The sequence below is a fragment of the Seriola dumerili genome, unplaced genomic scaffold (assembly GCF_002260705.1).
Source record: "Seriola dumerili isolate Sdu_G_001 unplaced genomic scaffold, Sdu_1.0 BDQW01000242.1, whole genome shotgun sequence".
Taxonomy (NCBI): domain Eukaryota; kingdom Metazoa; phylum Chordata; class Actinopteri; order Carangiformes; family Carangidae; genus Seriola; species Seriola dumerili.
Window position 1 is genome coordinate 2998099 of NW_019174497.1, and position 17174 is coordinate 3015272.

The following is a 17174-nucleotide window of genomic DNA, read 5'->3' on the forward strand; positions in this document are numbered from 1 at the left end:
ACTAAGTATTGGTACAGCTTTGTGATAAATCATTTACTAATGCTTCACGGATATTAGCCAGAACAACTTTTTGGTTGCCAGGTTGTGAAAAACCTTCTTCCAACACAACATTTTATTTGTCTTTTTAGCTCTTTAATTCAATAGGGAGACCTCTCCAATGGACTATTTGATTACTTATCTTGGACCCTGGACCAAAATCCATTTATAAACTGTTTGCAGCTGCAGACTTGTTATGGTATAAGGAACTTACACATAGAGTTTGAGTAGCTATTAGATGATGCTGATGTCAAACTCAAAATAGCACAGATGTAGAGAAAACAATATGGTAATAGTGAAATGTTGATAGTAAGAGCTGGTTTTATTAATTGGTCCGTTAATAATATGTTAATAAGTTCTCATTTTGTTGTTTGAATAACTTGCTTGACCTACTATGCTACACAACTATAAGTATCACATACATATCACATACCTACAGTGAAGGAGGTTTGGCACAACCTCTGGGTAAAGAAGAGCATAGTTAGGGTTGGGGTTAATTGATTCTGAGGTATGCCACTGTGGGCAGTGGGCTGGTCGTGATGAAAAAGCATCCTGATGGGAAATGTCTGTGCGGTCCGACTGAGGCCTATAAAAGCTGCTGGAATTGATCCATACCGCTGGTTTGTGCATAGACTGTAGGTTTGTACCAATGATGTTGTTCAGACTGAGGAGGGCAGCATTTAGTGTGCCGCACCAAAGAAGAAGAAGAAGAAGAAGAAGAAGCAGAAGAACCACTGCATCTACGGTTGTTTTGCTTTTACTTGCACATGTAGGCTACGCGACGAGAAAGCTCTGTGCTGCAGTGTAAATTGGCTTTAGGTGAAGTTTCCTTTTTATGTGAAACATGTAAAACGCACTTTGTGGCCAGCAGTGTTCACATTATTATTTGGTGAGTGAGTTTCTTACGACTTCATCTTTTGCTACGATGCTAACTAGCCAGGTTTGCTAACAACAGTTCAAACGCAGCTTTCTAGTCCAGTCATAACATCATACATTTCAGCAAAAACACAAAGTCACTTATCGCCATCTGATAGCAGTGGCTCTAATGTGTAAAGTCACATTGGTGTCACTCATGCGGACTGTTCACATTCCCCAGCGCATTTCAGATACTGTGATACACTCAATATTTCCAGTTAAAAGAAGGAAAGCGGAGTAGCAGTGCTCCATGACTGGAAATAACTCATAGTTGGAGGTGGTGTTGAATGTTGTTGAACTGAGGTCAGAGGTCATGTATGTTACAAAGGTCTTTTGGTATGTGTGTGATCTAGGGGGGGGGGCGAATATGCTTATACGTTCGGACTATCTTATCTTTTCTTATCTTAAACAAGGCTGTTTACTGTCATTCTCATAGGTTCTCTGTACTGAGATACCTTAACCTTACCACACAGAACCAACATCATTCCTTCAACAGTAAGTGAAAATAATTTTATAGAACAGTGTTGTGGGGTCTTCACCCCACTAATCCTGTCTATTCAATCCACTTCCTGTCCATATCAAATGTTTGAATAAAAGTTTTGTTTTTTCGCAGTGGCTTATCGACACAGTCGAAAATCAATTAGAGAAGCGTATGAAGAGCACTTCACGCCGATTGATATAAGAGAGGTAAGTAAAGATTTTGTTTTAGATGGCAAATATGAATTAGTTTGACTAAGGACCTTGGTAATCAGTGAAAAGAACTGATTAGTTATCAGTATCCAGACACTGTTATTGTTGTTCCTTAAGTTGCAGTCTTGAGATTTGCCTCCTATGACTGCGGTAGGTGTAGTGCTATTTTCAGTCACTTTTTGTTCTTTTGTAAGTTACTGTTTAGGATGATATTGATGTTGTAATCACCTCTCAAGACACTTTTTTTTAAAATCACATTATGTATAATGCTGTATGTATATTGTATGTATAATAATGACTAATGCTGTGCACACTGTTGTAATTAAATTTGTCTGGCTAAAATACATTAAAAAAAATATATTATTTGTGTTCTCAAATAACATGAACCAAGCTAGTCTTTGAGACCCTTAGACTGTAGAAAAAATTGTATTTGATTGATTATCGAATGACTTTAATGATGATACTTACAAACATTCCATGTCTACAAATTTAATCTTGTGTCAGGAACAGTTCAATCTTCAAACAATTTACGTTCAGTGTCTGAATTAGGGAGATGCAGTCTACACCACCTGTCGCACTTATAATTCATTATTATTTTAAGAGTTGTTCCTATTTGGATTCACTCTTGTACTGGGTAGTGATGCTTACAGAGTGAAATGTAATGTGTCCTCGCAGGTGAAAGTTCATCGAGTTGTCAATATTGTTGAAAGGAGGAGCTCTATGCCTCGGCCGGGGTTGGAATATGACAGAGGTTTTAATGATGACCAGTGGTATGGTGGTCCTCGAAATTACCAGGATGCAAGAGAATGTCACGATGAAAGCAGTTACCCGCCCAACGATCGTCGATACTTTGACGAAAACCCCATCTTTGGCAACTTTCGCAGAAATTCCCCACCCCCACCCCCACCCCCAAGAAATGTAAGAAACCTGTGGTATGCATGTTTTCTCAACTAAATTCTGTTTTGTCTTAAAAAAATCATAGTACTATAGCCAAAGTGTGTGTTTTAGTGATGTATAATCTGATCATTTTTAGCTGATCAAATACAAACATCAAGAAATGGCATACTGATGTGTATGACTCCAACCAAAGTATCTCAGAAAGTTAACAACAGAATGGCATTAGTTTTATTGCATTAGTTTAATTAGGTTCTTGTTGGCTTTTTGTAGTTCCCAATAATGCACTAGCATTTCCCAATTAATGTTGTAATTGTGATTTTTGTTTTCAGGAGGGCCCGTACTCCCAACAGTGTTATGGCAGAGATGATTTGAGGCATCAATTAGACTCAAGGTAATTTATCTAGAGTCTTCTTTTTTAAAATGTTTGAAATTTGTTAATTAATTTATTTTTGTTTGTCCCATCCTGTTAATTTCAGATAGTCAGTTGCTTCACTGAATTATTTGTGTAATGCATCAAACTGACCTGTAGGTGGAGGCAGAGTTCTGTGTATTGAAAAGAGAATATTATTAGCTTGATTTATTGACCTTTATAGCATGTGTCTTTCTTTCCATGTAATATCATGGAAATAAAAAGGGTTAACCACAATAAGCATAAAACCACTTAAATTATAAATACTTTCCCTTTACATTCCACCCAAGACAATATAAGAATCAATCAATCGATCAATCAGTATAAATTGTTGCAAACAAAGTTCTGCTTTGGAAAATAGATTTAGGAAGCATATCTCAATTATCTGTGACCACACTGCTCTTAAGGTAAGTTTAAGAGCTTAACCCCACACAGAGCAGCTAAGTCCAGCAGTTCTAACTCCTACATCAACACACACTCTTTTCGCCCTGGCCACTTCAACACACCAACAGTTTACGGGCCCAGGCCCCCTTTTTCCAGGAGTCATACCAGGCTAGAGAGAGGGACAAAGGGCACTAGTGTCTACTCACTCAGCCAAACAACCCACCCCCCACCCTCTACCCCACCCTGAGAGGAAAAACAGCTGGACCACTCCTCCTTCAGTCAGACACCCACTCACATCTCAGATTTTCTGAGCAGTTTATATGTTGTTGTTTTTTTTTCGTTTTTTGTTTTACATCATTTTTGCATGACATTCAAATTTGTGTCAGATATTTTAAGGTTTATAAATTTACCAGTAATTACAAGAATTTGCAAAGTTCGAAATTAACTTAAAATCCATCTGCTGTATAGCAGCTGAGGTACATATTGGCCAAATTATTTAAAGGGTGAAAACATGCTTACAATTAAAAAGCATTTAGTCTACCTAAAGTGCAAATTTAGGCCCATGATATACGATAGGTACTGTGATTCCTGGATTCTTCTGGAACCATAAACACACTGTCAAGATTTATATTCTGCCACCTGTGAACAATTTTGCACATGCGTTGGTGGTTATTCTGAGGTGGTGATCACATTTAATTGAAGTGTTTGTGACACATTCAACATGGACAACAGCTCAACCCTGTTGATTTTTGATTTATCATAATGTTTTAGGTCTTGGCAGTGTACATGGTAGTGACATTGAATGACAACTTGTCAGGCTCAAGTTGCATCTCTTCTGACCCTAACATATGTTTAAAAAAAAAAAGTTTATGCTTCAACTTCTCCTGTCAAGAGGCAGCTGATTGTCTCTCCCATATCTGTCCCATCTCCCAGACAACAAAGCAGGATGTCTGTCTGTAGGATTCATTTTTGCACAAGGCACTTCAGTGGCCATGTAGACAAGGGGGCAAATATAAAATGACACTTTTAACCCTAGCATGAGACCAGTCATACCAGGCTCTCTAAGCCCATGCAAGGACACACACTAATTGGGACGAATGGCGTATCCTCAGCGGCTACATGTACAGTTTCAGTAGCTACGCTATGACCCTTTACCATACAGCTATAAAGCAAACTTTAGCATTGTGGCATAAACACAAGCAGTGCGTCAAGGTCATAAAGTTTACTGCAAAGTCTTAGTCACACACACTTGAATCACTTTTCTTGCACCCTTGAGGAGGTTTTGCCCACAGATCATGAAAAGACTTAACAGCCTGACGTACAGCCCCAAGTTATGAGTCACTGTCTTAATAAACAGTCTCAAGCTACCGTGGTAAATTAAGCGTTTTCTTGTGTTTGTGCAGTGCCTTTATAAATTCATCCAGTTAATTGAATCTTGGTTGTTTTTTGTGCTGTGTCTAGTCATCAAAGAAATCAAAGGGAAGGAAGATGCAAATATTAGCAGTTGTTATTATTAGTTTGTTTTATCTCTAAGGATGCACAGTTATTTTTAGGCTTCATGACTCTGCAAATTATTGCATTGGCATTTTCATTTCTTAGTTTGATGACTGCCAGCGTCAAGAGAATTCTTCATATGGAAAATTTCTGCCTTGGCAATAAGGCCTGACCTTTTAAATGTTTGGAACTTCTGGTTGAATGTCTGCCTGATAAAAGCTTGATTTACCTTCTATAGAGTTCTTTTTTCCTAAATAAAGTACACCACTTTTTTTCTGTACCCTAGCCTTTTGATGTTCGTTTTTTACTGCACGGATGGCAATTCAGTGTTTGGCAAATGGCAGGTTGAGTCTTGGCTACTTCAAACACACCATGAGTCGTAAAAGTTTTAGGTCTTGTTAGACCTGCTCTTTGTTTGAGATGTGGCTCGAGTTCAGGCAGAGGTCGTGACAACCAGGTGCCTTTGGGTCATTTATACCTCTGGACCTAAAGGTTGCTGTTCAGACACAGGCTTTTCTTTGAGTCTGGAAAATCATAAAAACGAGGTGCAGTGAACAGTGAAATTTCACCACTTACTTTAGATAATTGCTCAGAAATTGGTCATTACATTACATGGTTGAAGGTAGCAGTGTGTTCTAACGTCAGCTCCATATTTAGCTTGTTCATGGCTATGCCTACAATTGAAGATAGATAGTAGTGAAAGAAGACCAAAATCGGTCAGCCAACTGTGGCTCGTGGCAAAGTGGAAGATTGCCTCCATTCCACAAATTGATCAGTGTGCCACAGTGCCCTGCTGAGTCTGAATTTAAGTCTTTGTGGTTTTGCCTTCTATTTATTCTGTTTCCATTACCCATTCAAAAGCGTACACTAACAAATACTTCTGCTTCTTAAACCAGTAAGTGATGACAATGATGCATTCTGAATTTGCACTCATTATACTCTTGATTTGTTTATCATGTTTTGCCTCGACCTTTGTTTACAGAGCAGCTTTGCGAGCCAATATTATTTTCAATCTGTATTTTTGATGTTTTTCAGGAACAATGGCAGACCTATCCCTTATTACCGCAGCAGAGGTCGAGGGTCAGGCCCTCCTCGGAGGCCAGTGCTGGACAAAAAAGCCAAGTCAGTCACCTCACATTCATATGGTTTTATACTATACAGTAAATAAACCGCCAGCTCTGGAAGTAGGCAGGGTTGGAAATCAGTTGTCTAGTTTTTGATGGAAGGGGTGATATTCCATTCAGAATTGATCATTTTGGTCTATAAAGAGCATTGCTATTCTACATGTTATTATATTAATTGATATTCAAATGCACAATTTACTGCCCACTCTTAAATTGTACTGATAGAAATTAATGTCCGGTGTGAAAGCTTTTCATAACGGGAAACATTATGTTTACCAACAACCTGTCGCATGCCCACAGGTCTTCTATTGTATCTTACGCTTTGATTGTTGCTTATTTCCGTAGAGAAGACCATGATGACTACAGGATCTCTCCGCCTGTTGTAATCATGTGTGACCGCTCACCTCCTCCCACCGGAAGGAGAGAAGCCCAACCACCTGTACATGGGCGCTCTGGGTCAAATACCAGCAACAAGAGTTTCTCCCCTGAAAGGGACAAAGGCTCAACCCAGCAGAGGCGTAAGTATTATGTCTCAATTACAAAAAAGGGCCCAGCACACCAGTACTAATGGGTAAATGCGGTGCACTTATATAGCACTTTTCTAGTCTTAGAGACTCAAAGCGCTTTACAATACATGCCATATTCACCCATTCACACACACATACATACATCACACCCATACACTGATGGAGCAGCCATCATGGGCAATTTGGGGTTCAGTGTATTGCCCAGAGACACTTCGACACGCAGACTGGAGGAGATGGGGATCGAACCACCGCCTGTCTGATTAGTTAACGACCCGCTCTACTTCGTGAGCCACAGCCGTTAAATGTACATGTAACACCATCTAAATTTACATAGCAAATATTGAGCTGTTCCGTTTGTTGTCATAAAACTGTTATGCCTTAGATATTTTGGCAATCCTTCTATCATCTTCATCTAATGTTGATCAGGCAGAGAAAAGGTCAAACTCATCACCTTTTCAAATCCGTCAGGGCATTTTCCTGCTCTATTGTCCACCTTTGCTTTCAAATCTTTTGCGCACAACTACGCAGTAATAGCTGCCTAGCTGCTTGACCTGCTGCCCTAGTGGATAGTATGACGTCCAGTTACAAAGCTCCACTCTGAAATACCTGACACTCTGTGATTGGCCACAGCATGAAAAAGCTGAAGGAGCATAGATTAATGGGAGAGCAAGTAGCCAGTAGAGTTTTGAATTTGTAAACCTTTATCTAAAACGTTTGTTCTTGCAGGTGTTATACCTGCTGTCATTTTCCCATTTTAAAGAAACATATGTATAATTACAATGTGTAAAGGAATTAAGCCATTCCAGGTGAAGCATCTGTTTTCAGAGGTGTAGTGTGAGGGGCCAGGGTATGCTGAAACACGTTAAGATGTTAATTACACTAACACCACGTATTTTTAGAGGCTGGGAAAAAGGATACCCTTGGTTTATTGGGGTGGTTTGGCTTTGGGTTCAGAACCTGACCTTTTCCTTAGTGAGAAAGTGGTTCATGTGCTGGCTTAACAATGTCTTCAGAATCACTTTGGGTCTGTCATTTTACACGCTCTCTTTTGTGACTTTCACAGGCTTCAGAACTTTAATTAACAATGCTGAGCTAATGAAATTTATGAATTCAGTCTGAGGGAAAGAAGTGTGGACAGTAATTTCTCCAGTGCTTTGGTTTCCAAGATGCATAAACATATTAATGTCTTGAAAACTTAGCTCTATGTGGTACCACCCTTTGAAGATGCAATAAAACAGTTGTACCTCCCAGCTCCACATACATCTGGGACACTAATTAGGGCAGCAGAGCAAAGTACACAAAAATAGGGGTTTGGTGATAGGGTGTGTGTACCAGGCTTTGTCATACACAGGGAGGATCTTTACAATGTCTTTTTACAAATCTTGATTGATGATGACTATTATTAGTGAATAAGATTAGGTCTGTTGCCATGTATGCCGCCATCCGCAAGGCTTGGTGTAGGGTGCGTTTGAAGGGCCGTTTGAAACTTGGTGGACTGGACTCCAGCTATGAAAACTGGTTTCTACATTGTGGAGTTCCACTTAAAGTGTGTCTCCAGGAACTACTGAGTAATGTCCAGGAACTTTCTCAGGGCTAAAAGTTCCTCCTGCGCATTTTTCTGAGCATGGCCAAAGCCCCGGGAACATTAAGCAAAATAAGTCCACTGACATATCAAAAGGAAATTGGTTGCCTGTTAAGTCAGTTGTTACATGTGATGATGACAGATAAAGCAAAAATGGACAACAAAGCCGAGACTTCAGTGTCAGTCCGTTGGTTGTAAAATCTGTTGGGCTGCTCCATCCTGATTATTGTCAGTTGTATAACAGTGATGTGGAAAATGCTTCCATACATGATCAATCAGCGATGTTTCGCCCACAGTTTTCAACTACATCTTTAATTTCGCACATTGACCATACGCGGTCCGGCCATATGCTAGGTTTTGACCTTGTCTTGTTGTAAGTGAAACTGACAATCTGAGAAGCAAAACCCATTTTATACAGCATTTGGCCGAATGTGCAGAGGTAAGAACTATCCTGCTCATGACCACTTTCAGTTGTGTGTACAAATAAGGTCAACACAATGAATAACCTTCAAGGAGAGGCTGTCTGACTGCGTGCACTGATAATTATTGCATCAGTCTCCTCTGTTTGATGGCATGCCAACTGTGGCCATTCAAAATAGCTATAAAAACTTGCCTTTTGACACGATGTCATATTGAAAAGTTTGTTTTAAGCACGCCCCAGCCTGAACACTGTTGTTTGTGTGTATACTCCATAGTCCCACTGAGGGACTTCAATTAAGATGTTTTACCTTGGCTCACTCTAATAACAATGGGAGATTCCTTCAATAAAAACAAATAACTTGACTATATTTATTTTGTTCTAGACACATTGGAGCCAGCAGAGTACAATATTTCAATTTAGGCACAGCTGAACTCCTCGGCCACTATTGTGTGGGAGGCTCCAACAAGGGAGTATTAAAAAAAACAAAACAATGATTTATACTTTTCGGCTGCCTCTTAATGCCTTGGTGTCACGATTGTTCACAATATAAGTGACTGATTATTTAATGTCTCACAGTAGAAAGTAATTGTTCCCTGTTGTATTTTTAAAATTCTTATGTTATGGCATTTTTGCAGAGAGTTAAGGAGTGTGTGTAGAGAGAGGGGAATAAAATACAACTCAGGTTCCCATCCAGATTTGAAACAGGGATGCTGCAGTTCACGTGGCAATCGTCCCAGACCCCCGACCCACCAGGATGCTCCCCTGGGGTTTATTTTAGTACTGTGCAAAATTAAATAAAAGAATGCTATGGTAACCCTCATGTATTCTTTAGATCGCCCTGTTTTTATGGGTGTCTTTGCTTTGTCAGAACTTTGTGTTTTCCGTGATAATGAGGATGATTTTCTGCCTGTTTGCTCACCGTTCTATTTCCTTCTTTCTTAATATTTTGTCTGTAGAAAAGCCAAGTGTGCTGACAAGTCACACTCCCAGCAGCTCTGTGGAGGGGTCTCCTCACAGCTCAGGGTCTTCAAAGGTAAAAGAGCTAGTAATGCTCTGACAAGAAACATGTTGCATGAGAAAAATAAAATACAGTAGCATCTTCCTTATTGTATTCTTGCACCTAATCTAAGGGCTGGGAAAAAATTTCTCAGTTAATGTGAGTTGTGTAGAGGTGTGATGGAATATCAATATACTGCAATTACAAAGAGTAATAGTTTGTCTAATTCACCTAATTGTTATGGCCCACACAAAGGGCATTCTGTTCGTGTTCATTATAGTCTCTGATTTCGTGTAGCTTGACATGGATATTTAACAATGAAATATTCATGACATTTTTATGTAGTCTATGATGAATCACAACCCACCTGCACAAACCTGAGAATGCAGCAGCTAGAACAGGATAACCATAAATACTATTAAGTGCTGATATAAAACAAAAAGAACACGAGACGACAAGACATGAAGTCATCACACCACGCACAGGTTTATATTATTGCATTAATTATCCTTTTTCCAAACACTGTTTACATGTGCATTATTATGCAGTGATAATTTAACTTTAACATATAAAGATAAAATACATTATTTGTAGTCAGTGGGCCAAAAACACCAGTATGTTGCTGTAAAGACTTAAATAACATTTCATGGACATTTAGTTTATGTTTCCGTTCATTGCAAGTGTAACTAATGCATTTGTTTTCACTGGGTCTTCACTTTGATCTTTGGCTGTAAGGGTCCTTTAATCAGATAGATGTACTGTATTTGGCACCTCCATGTCTGTTTACTGTTGACATGTGGCATGCATAATGAGACGTGTACGAAAACAAGAACTCAACACCCGTAAGAGAGCAGAGTTGTCTCTATTTGAAACACTTTGAAATCAGAACCAGTTTCTAAACCTGGTGACCTCAGCTCTAACCCTTAACCTTTGGCCCGCCAGGAAAAAACTCCTGCCTCTGTAGTGGAGTCAGAGGAGGTGGTGGCTGCCAGCATGGAGCCAAAGCCGACACCAAAGGAAGACTTCAAGACTCGCCGGTTGGAAGCCATTAAGGCTAAGGCTCTGGAAATTGAGAAGGTAGATTTGATCCATGAAAATCCATGAATTCTCTTGACTCGTTGCTTCTGCTATAATATAGCTTTATTTAACCAAGTATCGGCTATTTCTGTTCTTAAAACAACTGAGAAAATCTGCCAATGAGGGGAGATTGATTTTCTTTTTTCCATGACAAACCTTTACATTATTTTCCTAATAATAAAGGAGCAATCTGCTTTGTTCTGTCTTGTTTCAGGATACTGATGTTCATATTGAAAACAGTCTTGAAACTAGAGAAACACAAATAAGGGAGACTGTGGACTGACTTTATTAGCATTTTCTTATTATGACATTTATTTTGTGTTCAGCCTTTTTATTCTAACATGAGGCTGACCCCTTATTGGCCTTGATGACCCCGAATATCCAGAGTCACAGTGATTACACACGACATGAGCACAGGTCAGGGAGGGTGTCAGTGGGCAGATGTTGAGAGATTAAAGTGGTGCCCTACTACAGCACTGAGTGTCGCAGATTCTGAACCGCATTGTTTATTTTACTTGTTTTTAAAAAAAAAAAAAATCTGTTTTGTACACTGCAGCTGGAAAGTTGTAGCCACAACAGACTGAGGTCCTTATTGGGTTCACCTTATTGTGTAGGTGCCCCTTGTTACATGTGTGAGCTCTACCCTGATATCGAGGTGGGTCATGTATCCAGTCAGTGATTTTACACTAGCTGTATAATGTCGCTGACAGTATTGTATCCGATGAAGTACTTGCTGGTGTAAAGAAGGAGGATGAATCAGCAGAACAGTCCTTAGCACCTCAGGTTTTGACGCATCTTGTGGCCTGCTATTTGGAGTCGCACTCCTTTCCCTCCCCTTCATCGCTCTCCGCTACAGTACCACTTATCTGTTCCCGTTAAAGCAGGGCAGGAATTGCCCTGCAGGATGCAGGCGGCCCACCCACAGTGTGGTACGTCTCCTGGCATAAGACACATGCTTACCCTGCCATTTCCAACTGCTTCTACAGACGTGGTGAGAGAAACCAAAACCTCTACAGTGTCTTTACTGTAACATCTGCCCTGGGCTCAGTTAAACACACACTGATCCGTCACTACGGTGGATTGACAAACTGAGCAGATCTGTAGTGGGCAGAGCTGGACCTCAGATCTCCTTAAACTTGTTTGAAGGAGCTGCAAAAAACAAGCCTGTTACATTCACAACAAACGGAACTACGACATCCTTGTTTTATTTTTTGTCTCTCCTAATTTTCCTATTTTTCAGCAAGGTCTTGATACTGTGTATACAACCGTGTTCCATAGGAAATGGATTTGTCACACCAGCAAAGCTCATTGTTTTTTTCAGCCAAGAGCTTGTAATGCATACTCTCTGTGGGTGTTTCAAGGTTATAAAGGAAATCAGAAACCTCAAACACAATCATTGACACAGTAAACATCCATGCTTATGAGACTGTTGGTCATAACATGTTTCAAAATGCTAAATCATTTCATAACAGGCATAAATACCAACGTGTCGTTTTGTAAGCCTTCATCACATCATCTCATTTTCTTTTTTTCCGATGCAACAGAGGACCAGTGGAGCTCTTTGTAGGGACCGCAGAACAAATCAGCGCTGGTAAAAAAGCATCTCCAACAATAGGAACTCAGAAAATATCCATTCAAAACATAACTAAGTGCCTGGGAGTGATTTTCAGAGGAGTCCGTTCATCATCTCAATCAGTGCAAATGAAACATATCCATTTCAACTATTAGCCCCTCCATCGAGAGGTCCGGTTTGCAGCTTGAGTGATTAAAATGGCTCTTTTAATATCCCCTAATGTGTACCAGCCCTCAAGTCATTACTCTACTTCCCTTATTATGCAGGACCCCTGCCGGCATCAGTGCTCATTTGAAGAGAGCCTCACTAAATGTCTATGTGAGTGCCTTATGCATAATCTCACTCAAACCCTTAACTTCCCAACCCCCACACCGTATCCAGGCGCACACTCCTGTCGGTATGTTCACAATTTGGACCTCCACAAACATCCGATTTGGGCAGAAGCCCACTTTTTAAGGCTCCTTCTTAAGGCCCCTAGTGGCTCCAGCCCCGTCCTGTGTGGCCCCTTAGTATCAGGCTTAAAGATCAGCTCATGGCTCCTACTCTAGGGAGTGAACTTAGACAGAACCTCCCTGCAACCTTTTCTCACAGCATAAAGAGCACGCTCAGGTCAAAAGCACCCTTCCTGTTTGTTCAAGTAACATGGGAGCAGCTTTTACAAAAATAGTTGGCTGTTTGAAGTCAGTCTCCTATTGTTTAGTACTGTAATAAATGTGGAGTGATGCTCTTCATCTAAAACAAATTTACACGTATAGCCATGTACATGTGCGCACTTTATCGTTCACTGTCCATCCATCTTAATATAGAGTTCATAGTTCATTGTAAGGCCACGTTTTCCAACCCTTTCCTCATCCTATTGCGAAGCTTTCAAGTGTGTAAAAGTGTGTACATGGGATATAATGAAGTGAAAATGTAATCACTGTCAACAAAGGCTGTAGCTTGGGAAAAGCTTAGGAAGGTTTTGTTTTGAAAGATGGCAAACATAATCAACCCTAAGTGATTAGAGGGGTACTGGTTTGTGGGACATACACCACATGTTTGTGTCTCATTTAGCCCTTGTTTCGTCTCACATCTTAAAACCTGGAACCAATTTTTGCTCCTCCCAAATAATGCTCACTGAACGAAAATATTTAACAAAGGAGAAATCTGCACTTTAAGAGGTATGGGTGTAGGAATCCACTTGAAATCATGGTGTGTTATTACATAGATTATGTAACAGAAGGTTCAGAATCAACCAAGATGGGACAGCTAATACTGTGCACAGACAGAGAAGAAAACCTGTATTGTTGAAAGAAGTTGACCCTGAGCTCAGCTGGCCACACGTGTCGTGAGCCTCTCACTTCCTTGTGGTCGGCGGTGAGGACTATCATTATGTGGGGCCATGAATTCGCTTGACATGACCTGCAGACGTTAAAGCATCAGCCTGGGTCCAAACATCTCCCACAGTCTGGGATATTTCTGTCTAAATCTTCTTGACTTGCCCTCCCCATGCATTTGTACATGTGATATAGCGATAATAACCTGTATTGTTTTAATATTCATAGTCATAATATTCTACCCTACCATAACATTTGATACATTTTTTTTCCTTGTGCAGACAGCACTCTAAATTCATGTACTGTCGCACAGAATGTGGGTTAGGGATGCAGGAATGAATAGATAAGTTAGAATCAGCTATCTGAACATGCTGTAGCTGGTTCAGCAGGGGAATTATCAGGGGAAGAAGAACTGAACTCATGTAGGAGCTGGAGGCATTGCAGTGTTTTTTTTTAACATCATTGTAATTATCAGGTAGAGCACAAAATAGAGACCCTTCATTTTCTCCCACTAGATTTTGTGTGTGTAACTTTATAATTTCACATCACCTTCTTTAGCCGTCTCTGGTCCCAGTCTGACACACACAACAAATTGTGCATCTGGGTTGTTTTTCATCGCCAGCAGGTTCTCAGTAGCCTCTCTCAGCCTTCTGCTTTTTAAGCATGGGACCTTTCTTTGGCTTGAAAACACAGTGAGTGGTTCTCATGTAGTGAATTGTTTCCAGCCTCATTGTTCCAAACTGAATGCCATAGTATTTTTGTTTCTTTTGACCTTTTCTGTGTGTTCAAAGTCCCAACCAGCTCAGCTTTGATGGAAATAACAATCTTGATACTGACAGTGGCATACTTCTTGTTTCTCCCAGTCCTGCACTGGATTCTTTTTCCTTTCTCACTCAGTAATGGCGGTCGTACTCCCGTAGATCGTATATAGTGTATTGCCATGTTGGGGACACTTATTTCGCTGAAAAACCCTCAAGAGTTTTTCATCTAGTACATTTAAGTCATGTGAATGTGGTACAATTAATTTGCAAAAGCTCTCGTGATCACTACACAAGTTGATGGATACATGATCATGTGTTTGCCTAGATACACATTACATAATGTGTATCTCGGCTAAGAAACAGCAGTTGTGGTTTTAAATTTCACCATAACTGACAGAACCCTGGAATAAAGCCGTTTAACCTCACATTCTGCTTAAGGCTGGACACTGATTTAAGTTGACAGGCAGCATTTTTCTTGTCAAAATTACCAAAGCTGATGGCTTATGTTTTATTGCATTTAACATCAAGTTAATGTTAGATGAGATACTGTCATCTCATTTTTGTTCTACTACAAAGGCCTGCACAGCCCAAAATCCCTGAGATGGCTATGGAGCTGAACATGATGCAGATATACAGTACCTCTATGGGAGATAAACAGTTTGATTAAGTCACTGCTTTGAAGAATTAGGTTCTATTTCCTGACACTTGAGTAAAATTGACTAAGAGTGACTAGTTTCCATCTGATCAAGTGATTTCATGCAGCCAATCAAAACAAAACCTATTAAGTAGAGATGATAATGACAATGTTTTTGGAGGTGAACATGTCCTTAATGGTTACATACATGTGTCTGTTTGTATGTAGACATTGTGTAATATGTAGAGGTAATTGGATTGGCATTGGATTCAATGTCTTGTATTGGACAGCAGAGTGGTTGTTTTTGAGCCACAGCAACACATTCTGTCTGCCCCAGTGACTCTAATTTGAGGGGAGAGGTGATCTGGGCTGCATTAACTCAACTCTGGAGGATCCCGTTGTCCCAAACTGCTCCTTGACGGGCCAGTGTAGCCCTAAACCTCTAGGCAGCTTCAGTATAGGGCCCCACATTTAGCCTTTTCTCCCCAGGTGATAAAGATGTTGTGAGCTTGCACCTGGGACTCTAATAAAGAATTTTACAGCCGTTTTGGGTCGGCAGTAAAATCTGTGAGGGATGTGAGAGAGAGATTGTTACAATGGGGTGTGAAAGAATGCTACAGCACCACTAACATACTCTGACACCTCATGTTCCTTTTGTTATTGGTGGACATGCACTTGAATAGGCTCGCTTACACACATCCACACACCTGTTTCCCGGAATATAGCAATTTAACAGAACTAGGTTAATTAAGTTCACAGGCGTTGATACAAGAGTCAAGGTCTGTAGAATTCAAAGAGTTGTCAGATGGAGCTGCTCACTTGTTTGTGAGGGCATTTTAAATAATATCACTTACTTAAGAATTTCATTTAATACACAATTTATTTTTGATACGAGTACCTATGTGGATAAAAAAATATACTTTGAGGTGTGTGATGTTGTAATTTGCAAACTTGCATGACAAACAAACAAATGTTGAATTGTGAAGAGCAAAATGTGTGTGTGTTTTGAGTGTGTGTGTTGAAAGCCATAATTATTGCTATTTCTTGTGAATCATAAGAAAGAAACATCACTCTCAAGTTGATTGACAAACCTGTTTTTGATTATGATCAGAAAAGACCAAATGTTTATTTTCAGCTTCAATGATTAAATAACCCTTTACTTTATAGATGGACCAGCCTATAATATGTCATGATTTATTTGCACACTATATACATATCATTGTATCATTATGAATATTAAAATTCCTGACGTGATTGTTATATGTGCAGCATTACAGGCAGGACTGTGAGACATTTCGCACGGTGGTGAAAATGTTGGTGGCCAAGGAGCCCAGTTTGGATAATCTGCTGCAGGCTCCGCTGGATGAGAACCTGTCTGAGATCAAACAGCGCTGCCTAAATGACCTCAGGCACTTTGTGAAGGAGCTGGACGAAGTATTAGAGCAGCCGGACACTTCAGCAGACGCCACAGGTCACAAAACACTAGAGTAATAATATGGAATTTTATCATCTTATTTCTGAGATAAGCAGAAAATTTAACTAGAAGAATTGAACAAATTTTTAACCAAAGATTTTTTTCTACTTGTTGTATTTGGATCATGTTCTTTAATCAAATAATAGCAGTGATTGGTTTAAAAAAAAAAAAAGAGTATCTGATGCAGGCAATTTTTCACTTCCTGCATCATAAATATGATTTAAGACTCAATACCAGATGAAATAATTGTTGAAATGGATATGTTGTTACAATGAAATATACCTTTTAGTATTTTGAGAAAGGAGCAGTCTGCTTGAGAAAAATGCACAATATATAATTCCAGCTATGAAATGAATCATGTTGTGGAAAAACTGACAAATATTACTACATTCACTTGATTACAGATGACATTTTATATTGACATAAGTTAATGTTTGATTATTAAAGCAGGCTTGGTGGCAGAGGCTTGCTCTTATTGTTGAACCCTACTGGTAAGAGCCCTTGCAGAAAGAATGAGTCAAATGATACAACTTTCCTATTACAGTATTTTCTCAGTTGTACTGATGTGTATTGTTCTGCTCTTCCAGCATCTTTATTTCTTGCAGCTGAGGCTGGCTAAATAATGCTAAGTTTAACACAAGTATTCTCAAACTAGTATCAAAGGGTCCAACTCTCCATGGTGTTTTGCAGTGCAGAACTTTTCTGTATAGAGATGATGTGTAGATCATTATTTGAATTATGTGTAGATCATGCATTTTTGTCTTTTGTTGAGTTTAACTGAACAACTTGTGAATATTTCCTTTTAGATTATTTGTAAATAAAAGGCCATGAATTAAGTGATGACACCTCTTGTTTCTTTATAT

At 39.6% G+C, this 17174-nt stretch overlaps 1 protein-coding gene across 1 annotated transcript; it reads left to right on the forward strand.

The window, feature by feature from the left end:
• The first annotated feature begins 767 nt into the window (after positions 1 to 767).
• On the forward strand, positions 768 to 17147 carry LOC111229681 (periphilin-1-like). Its single transcript, XM_022756103.1, has 10 exons — positions 768 to 925; positions 1388 to 1446; positions 1565 to 1638; positions 2317 to 2559; positions 2868 to 2929; positions 5861 to 5947; positions 6295 to 6467; positions 9436 to 9512; positions 10419 to 10553; positions 16107 to 17147. Coding segments are annotated over exons 2-10 (1074 nt in total). The 5' UTR covers positions 768 to 925; positions 1388 to 1445; the 3' UTR covers positions 16329 to 17147.
• Positions 17148 to 17174: the final 27 nt, after the last annotated feature.

Coding starts and splice junctions, on each gene's coding strand:
- LOC111229681 (XM_022756103.1), top strand. Junction 1,639..2,316: donor CGCCGATTGATATAAGAGAG/GTAAGTAAAGAT, acceptor GTGTCCTCGCAG/GTGAAAGTTCATCGAGTTGT. Junction 10,554..16,106: donor AGGCTCTGGAAATTGAGAAG/GTAGATTTGATC, acceptor TTATATGTGCAG/CATTACAGGCAGGACTGTGA.